The sequence below is a fragment of the Catharus ustulatus genome, chromosome 3 (assembly GCF_009819885.2).
Source record: "Catharus ustulatus isolate bCatUst1 chromosome 3, bCatUst1.pri.v2, whole genome shotgun sequence".
Taxonomy (NCBI): domain Eukaryota; kingdom Metazoa; phylum Chordata; class Aves; order Passeriformes; family Turdidae; genus Catharus; species Catharus ustulatus.
In genome coordinates, this window is record NC_046223.1 from 63,180,367 (window position 1) to 63,203,389 (window position 23,023).

Consider the following 23,023-nt stretch of genomic DNA (forward strand, 5'->3'; position numbering starts at 1 on the left):
TGCCTCTGTCACATGCAGGCATTGCACTGTGCTTCCTCTGTCCCTGCTGGCTTTCTCCTTTGAAGCTCCCAGGGTGTCACAGACAAGTTTCCTGCTCTTCTGTCACTTCTGAGAATAGAAATTGTGTCTGTCCCAGACCACTGGCAGCTAATGAGAGAAGACTGCAGAACTCAGGCAGCAGAGACATGATGTCTGTGCCCCAGTGCTCTCCAATTGGTTGTCTGCCCAATTCTGAAATGATTTTTTTACCCTGCCTGGGTCCAGGGTGAGGCCAGGGAGGGAATGAATGCCAGTAGTACTTTCTTACCTTGGGACATTATAAATAAAAATTTTTAAATTTTTTTTCATCCTGTCAAGTTTTTAAAATAGCAATGCTTTTAGGGTTTTTTGCTAGTACATTTATTTTGAAGCATAAAGAAGTATGCTGGATATACAGGGGCTTTGTGCAAGTGATTGGTTGGTACAGTCCCCATTAACTGGAGATGGTTAATACATAGAGTTTACCACAGAAGGTGATGTATAACTGAGCTCAGTTCATGGTCAGTTTATGAGAAATAGATATACCCAGGTCTAACTTTTTTTTTTTCCTTTTGCATTCTTCTTTCTTCCTGAATTTTCAAAACGGACATGACTTTGTGTATACTACTTGGGCACATTGAAGTTGAAGAAAGAGGCATTCCTGATTAATTTTTACATGTTAGGAAAAGGGGATGTTACTATTTTCTTTCGGCTTAAGAAAGACATGAATCTAATTTCTCATTTTATTTCTTCTCCTCTTTCTTCCATTCTCCACTATCATACTTTATCTCTGCCACTGCAGTTATTGGGTTTTCTGGGCAGCAGTAGCAAAGAAAATTGACAAAATAATTTAATGCTGCCCCATAAGTTCTGAAAGGAGGAGGACTGTCTTTGCCTTTCAGAGTCCTTGCAGCAAGGCAGTGACACTTTGAGAACTTGGTTCAATTTTACCTCTTCGGTGTAGAAAGCTTTATAACAAACTCAAGACAGACAAGTCTGCCAGTTTAATTCAAAAGCTTCAGATTTCTTGTCTACATGCCTTAAAACCCCCAAACCTCTTTTTTTTTTTCTTATAAAATGAAGGATTGCCTTCTGCTCTCACTACGTAAATTCTGTACTTCTGAAAAGCAGAGGAAGCTGATAATGAGTTGGTAATGTCCTGCAGTTAGGTAGTTCCCCTAGAGGAGAGAGAAGAATTATAATTACCTGTTCTATTTTGAGCAGGTGATTTTGAAAAGTGACCAAGCCATGATCCATTTCAACAGAGTATTGGGAGGCTAAGATGGGGTTTTGATGGGCTGAATACTCTCTGCTTCAGCAATTCATAACATTTTATCATTGACAACTGTAAAGGAATGAGGCAGTCTATTTCAGTGGAATGGACAGATTTCTGTCCATCTGTGCTTGTATTACAGCATGTCACTTGTACTTTAGATCTGCATAGCTCTGAGCCAAGATAGAAGCCACAACAAGGTCAAGAGGTGGAGAAGCCTGTCAGCACATTCTGTCTCTAATGATATGACAACTGCAAATTGGTGCTTCAAGCACAGCCTGGAGGCAGCCATTATGTTGGGTCTTGAAGCTCAGCTTTCTCTAATACTGTTTCAAAGGAAAATGCTAACTTCAGATTGCTTCTGATCAGCCAAGAGTTTAATCTGTTGTAGTTTAACAGAGTTGTTCCTCTGTTTCTTCAGAAGAAAAAAGGTTTAAAAGGAAGTAATAATAAGAGGTCATGTGTGGATTTGTATTGCTGTTTTTCATGACAAAAGAATGGACACTGCTTTTTTCCAACATCTGAAATAAATAACTTTGCTATATTTCCAACCTTTGTTTCTTCTCTGCATCCATCTTCTGTCTTGTCCTTTTTTCCTTTGTCTCACCAGTGCCTACCAGATTGTTGTAGAAGAGCTGCACCCGCACCGAACAAAGCGAGAAACTGGTGCCATGGAGTGCTACCAAATCCCTGTCACCTATCAGACTGCTCTTAGTGGAGGATCACCATACTACTTTGCTGCTCAGCTGCCCCCAGGAAACCTGCCAGAGCCAGCCCCCTTTACTGTGGGTGACAACAGGACATACCAAGGTTTCTGGAACCCACCATTGGCTCCTCGGAAAGGCTACAACATCTATTTCCAGGCCATGAGCAGCGTCGAGAAGGCAAGTACTGACAACACCTTTCTCCTGGGAGCAGTCAAAGACAAGCCTGTGGTGACAGGACTGTTGGAGTCAGACGTGGGAGGTGCTGGTAGTGGCATGGCTAAAATCCCCTCAGTGCTGTGACAGCATGGCAGTGCGCCATTCACATTTCACATCAGCCTCGTGTCACAGGAACTACTGCTAGATGAGAGTGTAATGCAGCTCATAGTAATTGTCTGAGGGAAGTAATTTCAGGACTGTGACTCTGTCTCCTTGGTAAATAACATCCACAGTACTTTCCCCAATTCTCAGTACCTGCACTCTTCAGATTAGGTTACTGCAGGATAATGTGGGCTGCTCATTGGACTAGTAAGACATTGCAAACTTTTTAAGACTCTCACACTGGACATCAACTAAAAGTAAAAATTTTCTTGACCAAAAGTAACTCCTAGCCCACCATGACTTTGAGAGTCTTTCTGAGAAGGTGGACAGCTTTAGAAGGCTTGCAGCACTGCAGTAGAATTATGGCTATCATTCACCTTCATTACCTGCTCGGTGTTTCTTTTTATCTTTGCTGCTGAGTATTGCTACTGGCTCTATGTATATGGAAGGAGTAAAGGTGTCAGGGAGAGAAGTTCTGAGGTTCCAGGAGCAAAGAACCACTGTGGCCTTTGCAAGCCCCAGGCTCTTGCTCTTAAATAGTTTTTCCTCTTATAAATGAAAAATAAAGGAGAGGAAAAGGATTGGTGAGAAGGGCAAATATGGTAGACAGAGAAGCTTTAGATATTTAAAATTTAATATATTGATATATAGTTTAGAAAACTGAGGTGTCCAGGCCATTCAGACAGGAACTAGAAAGGACAAATAGGCTTATAGTCACTGATATTCACCAGAACCATTGGAAAGGGGTAGAAACAGTATTTACCCTTCCTTATGCTTGGGTCTCTCTGGTGACTAAACAAATCCTTGCTAACAGGCAGCCTAGCCTTGGACTCTTTTGAAGAAAATCTCAGCCTTTACTTATGATTCTGGAAATTGGATATGCTTCAAGTCAGAATGGGTACAAAGGTGTTTGAAAACTGGATTTTTTTTCTGATTCAATAGACCATTTCCTCTTTTCGGTTTTTATTTTAAAACCTGTATGAAATAAACAAAGCAAAATAAAAGGTGACTGCTAGACACCCATCCATATTTCCCTCACCTACTAAAAATAATTTCCTTTGCTTTTGTGGATTTCCACTAGACTGCATTGTAGGAAAATTTGTTTCATTCCCTGAGGTAATGAAAAAAAAAAAAAAAAGGGAGAGAGAGAAAAGCAAAATGAAAGTACTAAATAAAGGCATGGGTATTTATTCTGGCTTTTACATTTTGACAGATAAGTAGAAAATGAGAGAAGAACATGGTATTTTTTACTTAAACTTCATTTCAGTTTGTGAGAGATTGTAATTCTAATACAGATTTCTTCGTTATGTTTGAAACTTTGGATCAAATTTCTGCTCCTACAGGGGATTTAGGGGGAGGTTTTGAGGAGAATTGCATTGCATTCTGCCAGGACAGAGATCTAGTGGTTGTAAGATAACCTCTGAACTGCAGAATATTTAAACAGATATTTTACTGTAAACCAGTGAAATCACCAAAATAGGTAGAGGGAAGTAAAGTAGGCTCTGAAGTACATGGCAGGGTTGAGAGGAGGTTACTCTGTGATCTTTGCAGACGTATTGAACAGAAACAGACAAGTAAGTCCAGTAACAAGGAGAATAGGTAAGATTATGTTAGTAAACTTTGCTTTCATTTTGATTGAAAAATTGTCCTTATTGAGGCTCTGTAAGTGCCTCAACTTAGAGTTTTGCTAGCTCTTTACAAGCTATATTTACAAACTGGCAGCAATGTATTTAACTGTTGCTTTTGAATCTTCGAGAGGAGAGAAATTCCAGAGGATGTATTCGCAGATGGAATACTGAGGGATGGAGGGCTAGAGTGAGCATATTTTATAGAGTGAAACTGTCATTATTATATTTTCAAATTACATGCTAATATTGTTTAGAGTGATCTAATACCACAGCAGCTGCATCCTCTCACACAACCTTATGCAATTTCAGTATGTTTGCCTTTAAAATAACTGCACGTTGTACAGTAAGGTCAGAAACCCCATTATGATTGACCCCTGTCTGCTCAAGTTGTCCAAACTGTGCATAACCAAGTAATTTCTCTGTTCATTTGTTTTAATTGCTGACCAGATTTCTGAGGGGAAAGGAGAGAGTGGTAAATTACACCCAATTACCTTTGCATGTGCAACATCTTCTGAAGCACATTGCTGTCAAATCACTGTTTCCTGGGCAGACAGTATAGGTTGTAGATTAGCTGTGTCATATGTGGAGGGATATCCGAGCTGCATCTGTGCTTATTCTACACCCAGAAGTGTGTGGGAGCATGTTACTCATGTGCTTCAGGTGACTCTTAAAGAGTGTCAGGATGTAGCAAGACATAATTTTGGAGACAGTGCTGAGTGAATGTCTTCTTTACTGTACAATCCTGTTTCAGGTCAACACAAGCTCAGGTTTTTTGTACTGTGACATAAATAGGACCACCACTCCTCCCTTCTCCTCCTTCTGCACCTTCTCTTTATATTCTTATGGCAAGATGTCCATTTGTTTCGAATAACCTGAAATTTTGCTATATTTCGGCTGTCCTGCACCTTTTGTCTCCACTGTTATCCTGGACAGTACAAGTCCAATCAAGACAAAATTCCCCAGCCTTCACCCCTGCTAAACCCAGAGCCATGAGCCGATTCATTGGGTTGTACCAGCTGATCAACAGATCTAAGATGAATTTAGAGAGTGGGGAGGACGAGAAAAATACCTTGATCTGACTGTTTTCTTTATTTTTATTTCCTTAACAGGAAACCAAAACTCAGTGTGTTCGAATAGCTACAAAAGGTAAGAGGTTCGTCCCCACACACAAGGTAGCTTTTTAAATGAATTGTGGTGCTGCTATTAAAGTTTCAAAGCAAAGCCAGTACTATCCCTCTATTTTGAACCACTCAATTGTGTTAAAATGTAATGGTCTGCTGCTTTTTATTCTTTGGTATTGAGCCAAGAGAGTACTGTTCTAGCAATACTCAGAATTTAGACAGAATAAGGACACCTCTTTTTTCCCCCTTTCTGTTTATGGTTTTTGAGATCTGCTTTTAGAGTGCTGAAGCATTGCAGGCAGCAGATAGATGGACAGGAGAAAAGAAAGTGCACGTGGGTAAACTGTCTGTTAGACTAACAATTATTTTCAAGCAGGGGTGGAAATAATTTAAATGAAGGACATGACAGTTAATTTTCCTAAGTAAGAGCTCCAAGTGTTAGAGAGACATAGGGGAGGGTTGATTTGAGAAAAGCTTATCTCTGACAGCAAGTGAGTTCCAGGACTAAGGCTGACTGCATAGCTGTGAGAATAAATCATGTTGACCCCAAATACAGCAGGTTAATCACATACTGCTCACTCAAAAACACTGTTTCATCTTCAAATGAGGACTTAGTTGTTCTGCCTATTGTTATCTCTTGCTTTGACTGTATTTATAGCCATTCGTTTTGGTGGCTTGATTGTAGTGACATGAGAGGTTTGATAGACTGTGGCAAATAAGCAAGGAGCTTGCAAATGCCCACAGAGTCTTCTGCAGAGGTCCAGTACTTATGTTGTCTCTTTCTAATTGCATATTGATATTCAGTATAAAAAATACTTTACATACAAGCAACCCAGTATTAAAGTACTACAGAGGCACATCAGCCCCATTTTTTAAATAACTTCGCTCAATTTAATTGCTCAAATGAAAAGCTGATGCGTCTAATGAGATGGTAGCAATCAAATGTTTTCTTGAGAAACTAGGGAAAAAAATGTACTTCTTAAGATGTGTTAGTATTTTCATCAAGCGAGGTAAGCTAATATAAACAGGAAATTAAAACCATGAGCTAAGTCTTCTGTAAAAAGTATATCAACATTATTTTTCTTATGTTTACCTGGCAAGATTAAATGTTTGAATTTAAATATATTTGCATAAACAAATATTTATGTACCACAAGCATGTATTGCTAGTATTTGGGTCTAGGGAGAATTTTCAAAGGCTCGGAAATAACTTAAAATATTGCAGGACTGTGGAAGAGGAAAGCAATGGTCTTTCCTACCATACATTTTCTGGATAGTAATAATAAAACAGGAAGGGAATTCACCTGTCATATGAGGAAATTATTTTTTGCTTCATCACAGGCATTTCCCCAGTCTCAAAGCAATGTTTGTGGTAGCAAGAGACCTCTCAGTGGTTGCTCGTACACCTTCCTCTGCTGCAACAATCACATTCCCCCGATGGTTGTAGTCTGAAAGGCAAAATAAGTATGAGGTTTCTTACCTTTGTGCCTTATATATTGCCTTTGACACTGATTGAAGACAAGTTTTCCTGCAGTAACTGCATTGCCTGATATATCAGTGTTAAACTCTGAAAGTGGACCTAAAAACCAAAGTATTTTCTCTGACTTATTTTAATTACTGGATGTGAATTGCAAGGGGAAACAACATTAGGAGCAAATGCTTTCTCTTCCTCTGCAGGAATGCATTTAATAAGGAATCATCACTTCAGAGTCATGTACAGTCATATTTCTCAAATAAGTTATATTTGTATTCTTAAGTATTTTTTGAAAGTTCATACTGATTTTTTCCCCATGTTTTCATCATAATAGTAACACTGTGATATGTTGTACTTCAAAAAAAGTATACTTAATGTACTGGTTTGTGTATGTGCTCATCTGGTTGAGAAAACCCTGATTTGTTTGTTGATTTGTTTATTTGGTTTTTTGTAGTATGTAAGGTTGCATTGAATTGTTGATGTAGGAGATATCTGATTACATTTGTAATATTTTCAATAGGGAAAAAGGGGCTGTCTCACCTTACCTAATGCACTCCAGTAAAGCAAGCATACCTGTTTAAAATCTGGGAAATTGTCTAAACTATGTACCCATTATGAATGTAGTGTGTAGTTCTGGGTCATCTCCTGTGACTTAAAGCAGCCTACAGGTGGTCAAACTGAATTTTGCCTTGAACATGTTGAGAAGACAATAAGTTTTAAAAAGCTGTGGTGGAAGAGACTAGGGAGGAACAACATAAAAAGTACATGATAGGAGAAAGTATCCCTGGTAGTGAAGTTCAGTATTACCAGCAAAGTTACTTTCTTATTTCTATCTTGTTCAAGGATCTGATTTATCTGCTGTGCATATTCACATCAATAAGATGTAAAGATGGAGAAAAATATGACAGTAGTATGCTGGAGAAATTAATCCCTAACTAATTATTTTTCCTTTTTTTGGACAATTTCCTAGCAGCATGCTTTACATGTATTTTAATACATTATGTGTTTCACATATATGATTCCCAAGGTTGCATTCTACCTTTGGGAATTGATGGAATACTTTGTTTATTGGTGTTAAACTAATGAAAGCCAGCAAATTTAAATTTAAGCACTTGTACTTTTTTAGTCAGTATATTCCAGGTGCAATACTCTCATGTGCTTCTCATAACAAATGCCCTGAAGTGTCAAGTCATCTAAAATCAAAACTGAAGTATGTTGCTGCTCCTTCTTGATGTGCCTTGTAAAAATGTTTTTGAGTAAACAGAGAGACATACTAGTGTCTGATGTATTGAAGTACACTGAGTTAATTTTTCATGGTAGAAAATACTGGAGCAGCACCTGTTTGAAAAGTAGCCTCCTGAGCAGTTCCTGTGCAGCTGGAAGGATGAATTCCAGTGATTCTTTGATGGCCCTTAATTAGACTAACAGTAAGATTCCCCCTTTTTCTAGATACCTACTTCCATGGCACTTCTGAGAGCTTAATGACTAACTTTTGCCCTTCTGCAGAATGAAATTAATTGGCCATGCTGAGTTATTAGATGTGATGAGAGAAAATGAAAAGTTACAGACATGTGCAGAGTCTGTTCACATAAGTCTTGATTCTTGAGGAAATCAAGTTAAAATAATGTTAAAAATAAGTCCTTATATCACAGGTGGTGAGTACAATATACCTAAAGCATCATTTCTAGTTATAGACATAGCCCAGAAAATATATTATCTATGAACAATTTTAATTCCTTGGACACTTGTAGCTGATACTGTCTTCCTCTGATAATCCGAATGCCCTTCTCATCCAGAAACTTAGTAACCAATAATCAGTGCATTTTTTTTTTTTTTTACTTTTCTAACAACATTGCATTGTTCTTTACTTTGTTAATTTTTGAATCTAGGTACTAGGATTCCCCAGTCACTAGCAATCTGGTTTCCCACACATAATAACTGAAGAAGAATAAAAATAAATCTTGTTTTCTGAGGGGCAGAAGAGAATGTAGAGGCTGAGAATAAGAATGGAAAGATGGAGTTAGGAAATATGTGTTATTTGATTTTTAAAAATCTGTTATATGTAATTTCCTAAAGAAAGTCTTGATTTTCTGAATTCTAGCTTAGTAAGGCAGATTTCAACTGTGGAATCATAGAATTCTTAAGTTTTAAAAAGACCCCTAAGATCCCCAAGTCCAGCTGTTAACCTAGATACCATGTTCACCACCAAACCATGTCCGCAGATGCCATACCCACATGTTTTTTGAATGCTTTCAGGAATGGTGACTCCACCACTTCCCTGGGCAGCCTGTTCCTATGCTTTACAACCCTTTCCATAAAGAAATTTTTCCTGATATCTAATTCAGACCTCCTGGCAAACTTGAGACCACAGAGTAGCTCATAACATGCACATATCAGAATCAATACATGTTAACCAAACTTGCCTAACCAAAGTATTGATAAACTGAAGTAAATAGGAGTGTGCAGTTCAGAGTAATAGATGATGTTGGTGACTGATCTATCTTATCCTGGGGCTGAGTTTGATGGTGTAAAACTTTGAATGGGTTTCCACTTGCACAAGACATCAGCATTTCATTTCAGTCTAAAATGTTACTGTCTTCTAAGAGAATGAAACTAGATTAACATGGTCAGATAAGAGTGATGCTTAAAATTATTTAGCATGTAAATAGACATTTAAGAGGACAGAAGGGACAGCAGTGCTGTTATTAAGCAGAGTATATGAAGCTGACATTTGTGACAGATTTCAGGCTGCCAAGTTTTACACTGATTTATGCGTATTCTTTTGTTTTGCTTAGTGGGTTAGAGAAAAATATTGAAAATTTAATTAGAAGTAATCTACTGCGGCAGTAAATAAAGAAGTGGTGGGCCTGGCAGCTCTACCACAAAGTAGTTAGAGAGAATAAATGAAGTCCAGGATTTCTCAGTCCATATTTAAAACAAGAACTTCATCAATTCCAACATTATTTTCCCTTGTGGTTTTCATTTATGTTATTAGTTCATGCAGTATAGAACCTCTCTATCTCTATGCATGTTCAGTTCATACAGATGGATGAAAATGCCATTTGAGATGATGCACATCTGGAAGCAATTGTGAAATGGCAGAAAATTACTTTTTAACCTGATTTGAAGAATAAAGAGGTCTGGGTGGTAACATTTCAACTCCAAGTGTGCATTTAGTCCACCATCATTACTGCTCTGAATTCATTCCCACAGCATTTGGGGATTGATCCAAAGGCCTTTGATGTCAATGGGAGTCCTTCCACTGACATTAATGTGCTTTGGATTAGGTCTTTAGAAGTCATAAATCTGTCTAGACCGTAATTATTTCCTTGAAATTGCTCCTGATGATGTTTCTGCTCTTAGGGAAATTTGTGAAAGTCAAATCATCTCCTGTTGCAGGATGCTCAAAAATGTCTGGTACCGATTAATGCACAAATGAAGGGAATATGTCAGATGCTAAATGTATCTGAAAGGAATTTTCTCTCACTGTTTTTGTGTTTCAATCAATGCTCTTATGATGACTTTGAGCTGTACCATTGCAACAGAAACTGGAGACCCGAGTGACAATATAAACATAGAGAAGAATGCAGGTGTTTCCTAAGTCTCATCTTTTTTTTCACTCATCCATATGAAAAGCACTTAATATGTTTAAACTTCAGTGGTCTTTTGCATAATGTCTTTTATCACACAAAGAAGAGAATTTCATTGACTTACTGAGCTTTCCAAAGATGGAAACAGAACATTAGCATGGCATATTTTTCTCTTTTATATATGAAATTGCAATAGCTCACTGAGCAACCACATCTGCTAGTTCTGATAAATAATACCTTTGGTTGTAAATAAAAAATTGCATGATCCCGTGATGGAATATTTGATGACGGTTATTAAAAAACTGGTTAAGTGAGAGACACCTCCAGGTATCCAGACACAAGACCTGTGAGTATTTTCATGTATGCACAAAGATTGAAATCTTAAAGTTTTCCTAAGGAATGGGAATTTTAGAAGTTTTCTAGTTTATATTTATATATTAGAGGAAGAATGTTGATCCATTACAAGGATCAGCATCTTAGCATATATGCTCTTTTAGTAGATGCCTGGTTTATTAGGTCTCTTCACCATGAATCAGACTGTGTGTATTGAGTGTTTTGCGTCCATTGCAGAGAATACGGAGACATAAAGCTTGAAATCCAGAGTTTTTACAAAACCCATTAGATTTTTAAACACAATTGAAAATCCTTCATTTTCCTTGTAATAGACATGCATTTGAAAGTACCCTTTGCTAATACTTTTGGGTGCAGGGTTGTATTTCAGCTCCTCTTTTCTTTCACCGTCTCTCATTTGTCTTTTCTAATGTGTTACCTTCTTTGTGTTGTTGCAAAATTACAAGTGTTTAGAGAAGGTAACTCTATCATCCCCTGATAAGATTGGTGTCATTAACCCCTTTTCACACAGGCAGTCTGTGTAACTTTTCATTTTCTATTGTGCTTAACTCTACCATTGGCTGAAATGGCCTTTTGCAATGCTTGGGGTTGAAGAGTGTGAGAGGCAGATCAGGCAGAGATTGCTGCCTCTAACACAGCCTGTCACAGGCATCTCATGTGCATGTTCAGCCTTGGAGCGACAAGAATTTGGCTCGTGTGCTGTACTGAAGTTTTAGAGCAGCCCTTTGAAGGGACAGCACTGTTTTCAAGGAAGAAGGAGAAAAGGGTCTCTTGGAATTATAAATTGTGTTTATATGCAGTCAGTACTTTTCAGCCAGAATGACACTTTCTTTGCATTGGCAAGCATGTCAGCACAGCTTAACGACAGAGGAAGTAATCTTTGCATTTATTCATTCTTGCATTAACAGCTGCCTAACACTGAAATATTTTGAATAGAAGACAAAATATATTTGAGCAGTAAGGCAGCTCACTGTACACCTGGACAGGAAGGACACAAGAGCTTTATATCAGAAAAGAATTGTGCACAAAGAATGCAGAAGAAATTCAGCAGCATCTAAATCATAAATGTGCTTACTGACTTTTATGAAAACAGTTTAAGACCCTGAAGTCAGTGTCACTGTGTTTCTCTGTATCTAACTGAACACTTTTAACTAAATGAAAAGAAGTCCCACCTTTTGTTGCCATGAACTTTACAAGACTCTATTAAACTATGTGCATGTCATCTCTGACAGAGCTCTAAGTGGAATTCTACAGTCATCTAGAAACAAGGAGCAGCATTGCCAAGTGTAGTTGCACTTCCTAAACACTCCAATGTGTTGCAGAGCAAGTCAGTATGGTTGATTGGCATTGCTGCCAAATTATTCAAATACAGAGACTGATGCTTTGTCAGCTGCATAAAGAGATGATGGCTCTGAAGTTCAGAAGCTCACGCTGCTTTCTGCTCTAGTGGGAAGTTGTGTACTAACCAGGCTATGTTTGGAAAGACGCCAGGTGGAAGGGCTTGCAGATGGACCTTGTAGGCGGGATGATCTTTCTAGAAATAATGTGCTTATCACACATCTGTCACAGCAGGAGGTAGTTACAGGCAGTTTAAAACAATTATTTTAGCCAGGTGAATTCAAAGCATAGGTAACAGAGAATTACAATGCTGTGTGTGGTTTTCAATGTTGTCAGCTTAGGAAGAGTCTGGAGACTTGGGTGTGAATTCAGCAGTTCGTAAAGGACTGGGAATATACTCCATGATGCACAGCGATGAAGGTTCTTCCAGAACACTTTACTGTCAAAGAAGTCACGAAATACATTGCACTCCTTGACACTTCTCTTTAATATCTGTTTTGTTGAGTCAACAGGAAAGATAACCACATTCAGTGCCATATAGATGCCGGTCCCATATCTGAGGTCCCATATCTACTGGCTTGCTCTTGTGTTACGTGCTCTTTGCTGATGACTGAATATTGGTTACTCAAACATATGTAAGTAGACTACATATTGTTGACTTTTTCAGCCCTTCTGCCATGAGGTTTGCCAGGCCATTAGTATAGGGGAAAAAGAGTTCCTGCTCTAACCTTGCTGTGGTGGAAAATATCCTGAGGCTGTAGTCTGTGTTGATGCTACACTACTGAAATTTGTGAGAACAGCAGTGCTACTTCACCAGCATACTTTTTTTCAAAACACCGGAGCAAAGGCACGCAGGGAATAGCAAAAGCCAATACAGCATTTAGGATATTAAAGCAACATGTCTGAAATAAGAGGCATCTGGGGTTCAAATAAAAACAAATATCTATTGTACATTAGTTGTTGTCACTCTGTGGACGACTACAAAACTTGGACATTTTCTTGTTTCCATATCTAGCATCCAAACCATTTCTGATGCACTGCTTTCAGGTCCCTGCTGCCTTACAAACTGCAGGATATTGCCCTGAATCATGCATTCCTAAATTATGCTACCACATTGTCAGCACTGAAGCAAGATTATAGGGCATCCAGTGATGCCAGACCTGCTTCTTATGTTGGAAAACAGATTTCCCAAAACTGGTTTCTATGGGCAGTTGAAATGCAGAGTAAAGCTCAGAGACAACATAATGAGGTGGCTAATGGATAAGTTTAAGGCAAATCCTCACCTATGTGTCATCAGTTTCACAGTGTGGGAAATTAAATCTGAAGATTTCGTGCTCTGGTGAAGAATGGGTACTCATGCCATCATAACATTCAAATAAAATTAGAATGGCGGTGTATGGTAAAAGTGAATATGGTAGGAAAAAGGTTACATCTGCACACTTTACAGAATCATGAAGATGTGAGTCTTCCTGAGACAATGAAACCAGGTCCTTATGCACTGATGGAAAACGGCAGTCACGATCGCTCTTTCCGTTCATTGTGCTAATGTGTTTCTGAATTTGCCATTTCTCCAGGCTCAAGAATGATGCATCCTAATGAATCTACCAAAGGGAGCAAGAGACCTGCATGGATGAATAAAGAACTCTTGTCATTACTCAAACATAAGCAGAAAATACACAGGAGATGGAAAAATGGTCAGGTCACTCAGAATGAATATAGTGAGGTAGTCAGATTAAGTTGAAATGAAACAAGGAAGGCCAAGGTCAAGGAATAAAATCTGGCCAAGGGTATTAAGGACAACAAGAAAGGCTAGGCCACTCATGCTCATCTTTAAAAGGTTATGGGGATCTGGAGAGATACCTGAGGACTGGAAGAAAACAAATGTCATTCCAGTCTTCAAAAAGGGTAAGGAAGAGGAGGACCCAGGGAAGTACCTTCTAGTCAGCTTCACTTTAACCCCTAGAAAGGTGGTGGAACATCATTCTGGCAGCCACCTCTCTCCACATGAATGACAAGAAGATGAATGATCAGGAATAGTAAATATGGATTCACTAAAGGTAAATCATGCTTGACCAACCTGTTTGCCTTCTACAATGAAGAAACTACCTTGGTGGTTAAGGGGAAAGCAGGAGATATTACCTATCTCAACACTGTCTCACAATATCCTCATAGGCAATCTCAGGAAGTATGGAACAGCTGAGTGGACAGTGATGTGGATTAAGAACTGTCTGAATGGCAGATCCCAGAGGGTCGTAGTCAGTGGCACAGGGTCTAGTTGGAGACCCCCAATAGTGGGCTCAGATTGCACTAGATGGCAGTGTCCCATCCAACCCAAACTATTCTGATATAAAGATGTGTATTCTGGTTGTGCATCTTATTTTTAGGATCATTAGGTAAGGACAGAAAAATTAAGTTGTTGACTATTGGCCAGAACCATTGAAAGATATTTTACTGCTATATCCATGTTTTTAACAACAGATTACCCTTTTTCCATAACAGAGAGAGAAGGGGTAGGATTTTGCAATTACTGTAATTGGCATTCAAATTGCCTCCACACATGGAAGGCATTGATTTCCACAAGTACAGGCATTTTTTAATGTGAATCTTCATTTTTATGTACATTAACACCATCCATCCGGATTTTGTGAATTTGCTTATTTTGTTAATCCATTACAATAGAAAACCTGTAGCCAAGCAAATCTCAAATTAACCTTTGATCTGTTTCTAATTTCACAAATTTTGCTGAATTGAGTCTACCACTTCTTTTTTTTCAATGATATTGCTGCATCCCTTAGAATTTCATAACAAATTTTATAAGGATGGTAATTCAACATGCTTTAATTATTTTCTGCAAGTGTAAACAGATTTTCTCACAATTCTTTAGTGTTTCTCATTTCTGGTAGTTCATAAAGATTTAATCCTGAAGGGCCTGATGAATATCTGATGATATTCCAAAATTTAGAAATTTTGTAAGTTAACTTCCATCCTTCTTGAAATCATTGAACCATAATATTTATACAGGGTTTTGCATCCATGTGTTCATCTTTCATAGCAATTCCTTTTGTACAACTCTGATAAAAAAGGTTAACATTCTTTGTCCTGATGTAAAGACTCTTAAGGTACTGCACTGTGTATCCTAGGTACCGTGTGCTTCATCTGCTCAGTGAAACATCTAGAAGGAAGCTCTGTCCTCTAAAATGGGATCAAATATGAAAATTGCTGTATGTATTTCCTTTCCTACTCACTCACAGAAAATTCTGCTATACATGTCAGATAAGAAAGTTGGTTTCTCAAATTACTCTGTCTTTTGAGGAATGTGCCTCAAGTCCCCATGAAAGTAGTCACATATTAGCCATCATGTTTAGATAGGATTTTTGATCAATAACTTGAATTGTGGAGTGTGCCCTGGCTGCTACCAAATGCTTACGTGTTTCAGCCTAGATCATGCTGTACATTGAGATGGGAAAGACTATTTGCAGCAGTCACTGTATATTTGTAGATCTATGAAGTTCTTATTTTGCTTCTGAGCATAATTTAGAAAACCTCCTTCTATGACAGGTCATTGGCAGTTTAGTAACTGAGCAACTATGGATTCCTGTTAAGGTTGTAAAAGATATCTAAGATTTCAACCCACTGAATTGTGTCCCATGCATCATATCTGCACATTTTTCAAAGACTTTCAGGGATGGCGATTCCACCATTTCTCCCTGGGAACCCTGTTCCTATGCTTGACCATATTTTCAGTGAATAAAATTTTCCTAGTGCCCAATCTAGACCTCCCCTGACACAAATTGAGGCCATTTTCTGCCATTTTGCCACTTGTTACCTGGAAGAAGAGACAACCCCCGCCTCATTACAACCTTCTGTAGTTGTAGAGAGTGATGGGGTCCTCCTGAGTCTCTTTTTCTGCAGCCTGAAGAACCACAGCTCACTCATCTGTTGCTCATGGAAAACTGAATCTCACTGTATGCTTGACCAAATATGAAATACGGTAATTTGGTTGTCTTTATATTAAAAATATGTTGCTTACTTAGCACAAGTTATGAGACCATCATCTCATTTAGCCAAATCAAATAGCTTTACTAATGCAGATTTAATTCAAACAGAACTGTATAGAGTTTTCTCAGACTCAAAATGTGAGCTCAAATTATGCATGCAGAGTATTGAGCAACAGAAATCACAACTTCCTGGATGTCATTTCAGTAGTGGTGAAGTTTAGACAGTGAAATTCTATACCTATGAAACAGAACCGTCTGGAAGTATTCTTCCAAATTGTTTTGGGAAGTACAAATCTTTTACACTTTTTTTTAAGCAACCCATTCAAGGAACTATTTAGAAGAATGCAAACACATACTTAGGTAGAACAATTTTCTTTGCTAGCAGAAGAGTCTGTGGCTCTTGCAGAGATCAAAACATAATGTGATTGATGTTAGGCACACAGTTCTGTTGTGTTGGATCTGAACCTTTTGCATGAGCTAATGCCTGTAGCTTGGAGGAGAAGAGGAACAGCTGGGCAGGATTTACTGCTACCTGAGCTTACAGCAAGAGTGCAGTGCCTTACCTGCCACCAGCCAGCCCATAGCGATGGTGGGCTTGGTAAGTAGCACATTGTTCATAGCTGCAACCTGTCAGGTACCTGGCTGCAGGGTCTAGAGCATGTCACTGCTGAGGTCGGGTCATACGGCCAGAACAAGAGAGCCCTTGCTCTCTTGCTACAAAATTTGTTACAAATGAGGATGTGTCCAACATCTTGTGCTGAACAAGACACTTGACCAGTTTTTCAAAACTCTTAAGTGACAGCTGTTTTTTATCTAATGGCAAATTTTGTTCAAAATACAACTTCTTCCACATTTGACTTACTTGATCAACTTCTTGTCAAAGCAAAACATATCAGCTGTACTGCATACTCCATTCAGCCATGTATGGAGGCTTTTTGAATCCTACTCAATACTAGAGCATTTCATCAAGCCAAATTTTGTCATTGCCATAGCTGGAGATGACATAAAAAGAAATGTAGGATTTGCAACAAATTGTCTTAACAGTTGCTAGGCTAAAGGGGAAAATACAATTATGCAGGGTAAGCTGACGGTAAGTTTTTAATCTTTTTGTCTTCCTTCTTAAGATGCAGTTACTTAAGGTAGTTAGAACCAATTTATATCATGGTATAAGTGGTTGAGAGAGAAGCATAAATAAAACATCCCTAAACTGGAAGCTAAGTACAGATACAATATACATTTCTTTTGTCAGCTTTGAAACGGGCTTTTGTGTTTTAAATTCATTTTTCATGAGATCAGATGCTCTATTATTTTCGTATTCTGCTGGTGTTTGTGTCACATTAGTTTTGCAAGCTCCATAATTTTTGACTCCTGATTAAGTGTCTAACTAGCTGTTTTACACCAAAGAGAAAAAAGTTTATCACCCTAATGAACAATATCCAGTCCTCTATCTGTAAACATGATGGCTGCCTTGTGATATTTTCAGTCCCACAACATATTTTTGTCTTGGTTAAGCAACTTGGAGGGCATTTTTCTGGCTTGCAATAGGGCATTTGCAATAATTCACATTTCTGCTGAGGTCTTTCCACTCTCTCTTCAATTTTATTATTATTACTGGCCAGTTTACTATAAGGTATTTCAGCTTTTCTGGTGGGAGTTATCTATTGAAGAGAAAGGTCTTGTTTCCATTGTGATATACAGCACTACTTAACCATGCCTGAGCTCTTTGTACAGTGTATCAGAGCTGCATTTCTGCAAACAAAATAATTTCTTTCTTATACAGCATGCTCAAATAAAAATTAGTATTGTAAATTCAGTTTCAGCAAATAAACAGTGGTGAATCAAAAAATGTCAGTAGGCAAAAGAAAATGTGTGTTCTTGTACCTGAACAATTTGCTGTATTTTTTGAGGTGTCTTATCAAGACTAGATGCTGATCTTACCCCGTCTCTCTGTGCAGCTGTAGATTTCTCTCTTGAAACTAGAAGTCTCATTAGGATCAGGTCAAGAGGTCTTGGTGGGAAGATTTCTCTCCTCTGATTTTTAACCATGGAATAAAGAGAACCAATTCACTTTGCCTGTGTGGAGTGAGCATGGATATTGCAGTCATGTATACATTGAACCAAAATTTGCACAATAACCGTAACTGGCAATTTTTCCTATGCTCTGAGGACTTTTTTAATTTTAAAGTTTGGTTTTTATTTCATGTACTCAGTTTCTCCACTCACATCTAGAAATGTAATTATTAGTAAATTCCCATGAGTAGTATTGCAGAAATATGCTGTCTTAGGGATATTTTAAGTTTTTCAAGACAAAAAGGGCTTGGTATCAGAATTATTATTGATTTCCACTCACTGTAAAGTACACGCACATCGCAATAAAGGTTAACTGCCTAGAAGAATGTAAAAGAGAAGTAACTTTAAGTAAAAAGGAATTCCAGCTTAAAAAGAAATCAGACTAAAGTAAATGCAGCAAACTGCTTTCTTTGTGTCTGGAATGTTTTCTTCATATGACTACTGTAGAAACAGTGTTTTCTTTTGTTCTTTTTAATGCAGATGGGAACACATCAATATTTAATTTGACCATGAGAAATACATTTATTCCATTTAACTATATTTCGGACTTCGTATGTTTTCATAAATATGATGTAAATTTATAATTCCTTAATGCCCGTAATACTGCCCATATGTTGTGTTGTAATCCTTAGGAATCTGTAAAAATAAAAGACAAGAAGATAGTTACGGGCTCCAAAAGCTGAAAACCAACTTAAGCCAGTCTAACATTTAAAGATTTGTCAGCTGTATCCTAATACTCCTAAACCTTTGGTAAAACAAATGTTGCCCTTGAGAACTTATCTCATTATATCTGGGCATTTTAAATCACTACAGAAATAATACAAAATAAAATAAAATGTACTACTTCTAAATAGAAGGCATGATCTTGGCATCTGTGCTTCTGCCCCAAGTGCTGTCCTTCTGTGCCACAATCAGCATGAGCTTTTCTTAGATTTGTGCTTGTGGGCATATAGACAAATGGAATTCATTTGGAGATGCCAGTTGTCCTCATTATTATCTTTTTCTTTTATCCTTATCCACTGTCAGTTGCTAAGGATAGTACTAGTTTTACTTTGAAGCAGTATGCAGCCAAGATTACTTCATGTACATTTTTTAATCTTAGAAGAAAAGGACAAGAAAAGGACAAGAAAAGGACCAGCATGAAGTTGTTTTTCACCTACAGAAGGTGGTGGTGATTCGTCTGCAGGTGGAAAAGCTCTGACTCAGGTTTTTACACACAGTTGCCCAGTACCTGCTAATGACTAGTCAGATTGAAGCAATCAGTGTTCTCATCAATTTGCAGCTTTCATACCTATTTGAAACCCAAGTCTTCTAAAAGCTACAAGTCATTAGTAGTTTGGAGGCTACCCTGCTCATGGGATTTCGAATTTCTGCTTGTCATCCTACCTTTTGTTGGTAGTCTTTTGTTAGCCGACAATTGCTTTCTTCCTTTCACATCAGTTATTCATTTTGCTATATTTTTTTCCCATCCACTCATAGTAAACTGATGAAGCAGCACAGCATTATAATGAATTCCTATTTGGATAGGCAAAAGTTGGATTGTTGCAAGTAATCGAATTACTCCTCTAGAGACAGGATTTCTAAGTAAAGTGATGAGGTGAGGCGATTACAGCTGTAACCCTTACAAGCATAAAAAGATGTGTTATGCTAATCCTTTGTGAATGGGTTGAATTGAAAGTGAGGGAAATAAAAAAGAATGCTCTTGAAAGAAGAAGCGGGGTATGAAAGGACTACTGTGTCATTTATTCCCTTTTCATTCATCCTCTCTTGCTATAGAGAAAAAAATTGTGGCAAACTGGAGTATTTTACTTTTCAAGTCTGACATTCAAATCATTTAATCTTGAACTGCCTTAAATACTGTGTGAAAAATAAATGAGGGGGTGGGAAGAGAGGTATAGCAAAAAAAGAAAAAAAAGTCTGAAAATGTGCCAGTTAGTATAGGCTGCTTTTTGGTTAAGGTTGCTGAACGTGTTAAGACCTTATCTTACCTTGTAAAAGCAGCAAAGTGAGGACGGGGAAAAGTGACTGTAGAAAGCAAGAGTTATGACAAACATTACCTTTATCTGAAAACACTTACAGCTCAAGCGAGCGATCCTTGTTACCCTCAGGCTTGTTTATTTTTTTTTTCCACTCTTTCAGCTGTTAAATAAGAGGGCTCTGTCTCAAATTAATATGTAAAAGGACTTTTAAAGGTTCAACTAGAAGGAGAGATGGCATACCAATTACAGTGTAGTAACTAACTGAAAAGAGGGTTATAAATATGTCTTGCTAATTGACTAAGAAGAAACAGTTTATTTTTTTTTTATAACCAACCTGAATATAAATGGACAATGGTTTAAGTAACTTTTGGGTTTCTTGTGTGGGTTGGGTTTTTTTAAGATTTTGAACAATTTTCATTGTTGCTCCTTTTTTTTCCTTTCTGTATACTTTTTGGAAGGTGGAAAATTGACCCTGACCATCATGTAAGCACTCACTCAGCTCTGCTCATAAGCAGAATGGGAAAGATAATCAGGAGAGAGAAAGTAAGAAAACCGGTGAGCTGAGAATGGTTTTATAAGTGAAGAATTTTAATTTTTTTTAAAGGATACAGAGGTAGTCACTCACTACCCCCCACACTCAGTCCTATACTCAGACCATCTCCAATCTTTGGAAAACTAGAATTTGCAGGTTTTATTTGAGTATGATATATGACATGGGATACCCCTTAGGGCTGTGTGAGAAATGAGGAAGCCTCGATGCTGTGCAAGACTGCTCAACAACAGTTAAAACAATGTTTTCAGCACTGCTTTAGTCACAAATTGAAAACATAGTATTCTGGCAACTCTAGTGAGGAGGGTTTACTCCACCTCAGCCAGATTTATCCTTACTCCATCCTCAGCCAGATTCCTTAACAATACTTCGACTTTTATGGTCAAACTTTTTAGCATATTATATTTCCACTGAGAATGGAGGAAGGAGGAAGTTTCAGTAAAATTTCTTCCCCTTTATAGGTTTACAGTCATGATTCAAATTTGGTGTTCTGAAGTTAATTAAACTTTTCGTTAGCTCTAAATTTGGAAAAAAGATACCAATGAGCACAGGGGAATTGCTGCTTATTTTTTCCTGTCAGATACCTGAAACTAACTGGAATTAAAGAACAGAGCCTTTGCAGGAAAAGAGAAAAAATATAATACCCAGAGTGGACTACTTCACACTTGCATTTCCCCCAAATTCCTTGAGTTCAGTCTCCCTGAAAAGTCTCTGTTTACTACCCTCTAACTGTTTTTTGCCCACATTCCTCTTGAAATTTGTAATGTGTTAGCTAAGGTGAAAAGACTTCTTTTAAACTTAGAAATTATTCTCAAGCCATTTCTGTTCATTTCATTGTGGCTGGAACAAACCCTTGTGCCCAAGGAGCCTGGTTTGAAGAGGGAGGGATAACCCAGCTCTGAACCTAACTCAGCTTAATCTCAACTGTAATCTTCCCTGATCCAGTGTTGAAGACAGGAATGAAATCCAATATGACATATTCTGTTACTAGAGTATTTGATGGGCCAAGCATGTGGGAAAGTTCTCTAAAAAACTCCAAGCAGGAGTTCCTTAGAACTGTTACCCACCTGCAGCAGCACAGACATAGTGGAAGTGCTATGGGAAAAGGATATTTGGGTCTAATGCGGAAGTACATACCAACATAGAGAGCTATTTCTGGAGTTATGGGTTGAGGATTATTTGCCATTTTAAAAAAAATTGTGCAAATTTGACTGTTGCTGTCACAAAGTTTCTGATCAGCATTTGTAATTAAAAGTTTTTGAATATTGGTGGTACTTTTTATCCTTACCAAAAGTCAAGATTAGTGTAAGATGGTTCAATGTGAGGAAACTCATTTAGAATTCATATTCACTAAGTGCATATTGCTAAGTCAATGATCTAAGTGAGAATGAAATTTAGTGTACAGTAATTTCATGACCATAAGGCACACCGGACTATAAGGTGCACCCCCCGGGAGCAGGCACATTTCACAACTTTGTAGAATCATATAAGGCGCACTGGACTATAAGGCGTACTTTTTTTTTTGTAGCGAGGATCCGCCCCCAGCTCCCCCCGCACGGTTGCTGGCCGAGGCCCCGCCTCAACCCGGCAGCCATGGGTCCCTGGGCCCGCCTGTACCCAGCAGGAGGGGCGCTGCAGGCCCCCAGGCCCGCCTGTACCTGGCAGGGCCGGGGCATGCCCACCGCCGCTCCGCCCTGCCTCCACGGGGCCGGGGCATGCCTACCAGGGCTCTGCCCTGCCTCCACCCAGCAGCCGTGGCCCTGCTGGCTCCCCCCATGGCTCGCAGCTCTCACTTCCAGGTTTGCAAATTTCCGAACTTTGTCCATCATATAAGGCGCACCGGACTATAAGGCACACTTCCGGGTTTGGGGGAAAATTTTAGTCAAAAGGGTGCGCCTTATAGTCATGAAATTATTGTTATTCAGTAAAATATTTCATGTTTCATAAAAGAGTCTTTGCAAGTGTTCAATAAACAGAGTGAAAATTGATGTTATATAAAAATTATCTTCTGGTGAAAAAAACTGATTTAATAATTTCCTGTAATGTCTATGAATGTTTAATACGGCATTTTTTGTTAGTGGGCATAAATACATTTTGCTGTAAATGTCTGAAAAGAAATTTTTTGCATATGATTCTGCTGGAAGCTTAAAGCAAACACGTTTAACTAATTGATGAAAAATGTTTCAGTAAGTATTCCTTTTATGTAAACTGATAGTCCTTAAAATGGCATCTTTGTTCACTATGTTTCTTGAAGCAAAAGAGAATCTTGAAAAGAAGGCTTTTCCTTTAGTAGTTTCCATTAAGAGTGGTTGAACCACTCCTTGTTTGTCCATCTTGGCATAACCCCCCATGATTTCTGTAGAAGCCCTGCTCTCAAATGCATATGGAGATGCTCGACTTGCTGGTTCTCAATAGAGTAACTGAATGTAAAGAATATTTAAAATATTTGAAATTAAGTGGAACATTTTTTAGTTCAAAAACCTGTTCACACTAGTTCACAATGCTAATAAGTATTATTTTTTTTTAAGTAAACAGATGTTAATAGAAATTTAGTAATTCCTTTGCTTATTTTTAGGCTTTATCTGATTTGGATTAATTCATTTGGTCAG

General features: G+C 38.1%; 1 protein-coding gene across 17 annotated transcripts in view; it reads left to right on the forward strand.

Annotated features, from left to right (window-relative positions):
* The window catches only part of PTPRK (protein tyrosine phosphatase receptor type K), a 370,095-nt gene that overhangs the window by 296,197 nt on the left and 50,875 nt on the right, over nt 1–23,023 (forward strand). For all 17 annotated transcript variants that reach the window (XM_033053758.1, XM_033053762.1, XM_033053760.1 and 14 more), the window contains exons 12-13: nt 1,902–2,175; nt 5,054–5,090. In XM_033053758.1, the coding sequence (XP_032909649.1) occupies nt 1,902–2,175; nt 5,054–5,090 (311 nt within the window). The remainder of the gene's footprint in view (nt 1–1,901; nt 2,176–5,053; nt 5,091–23,023) is intronic.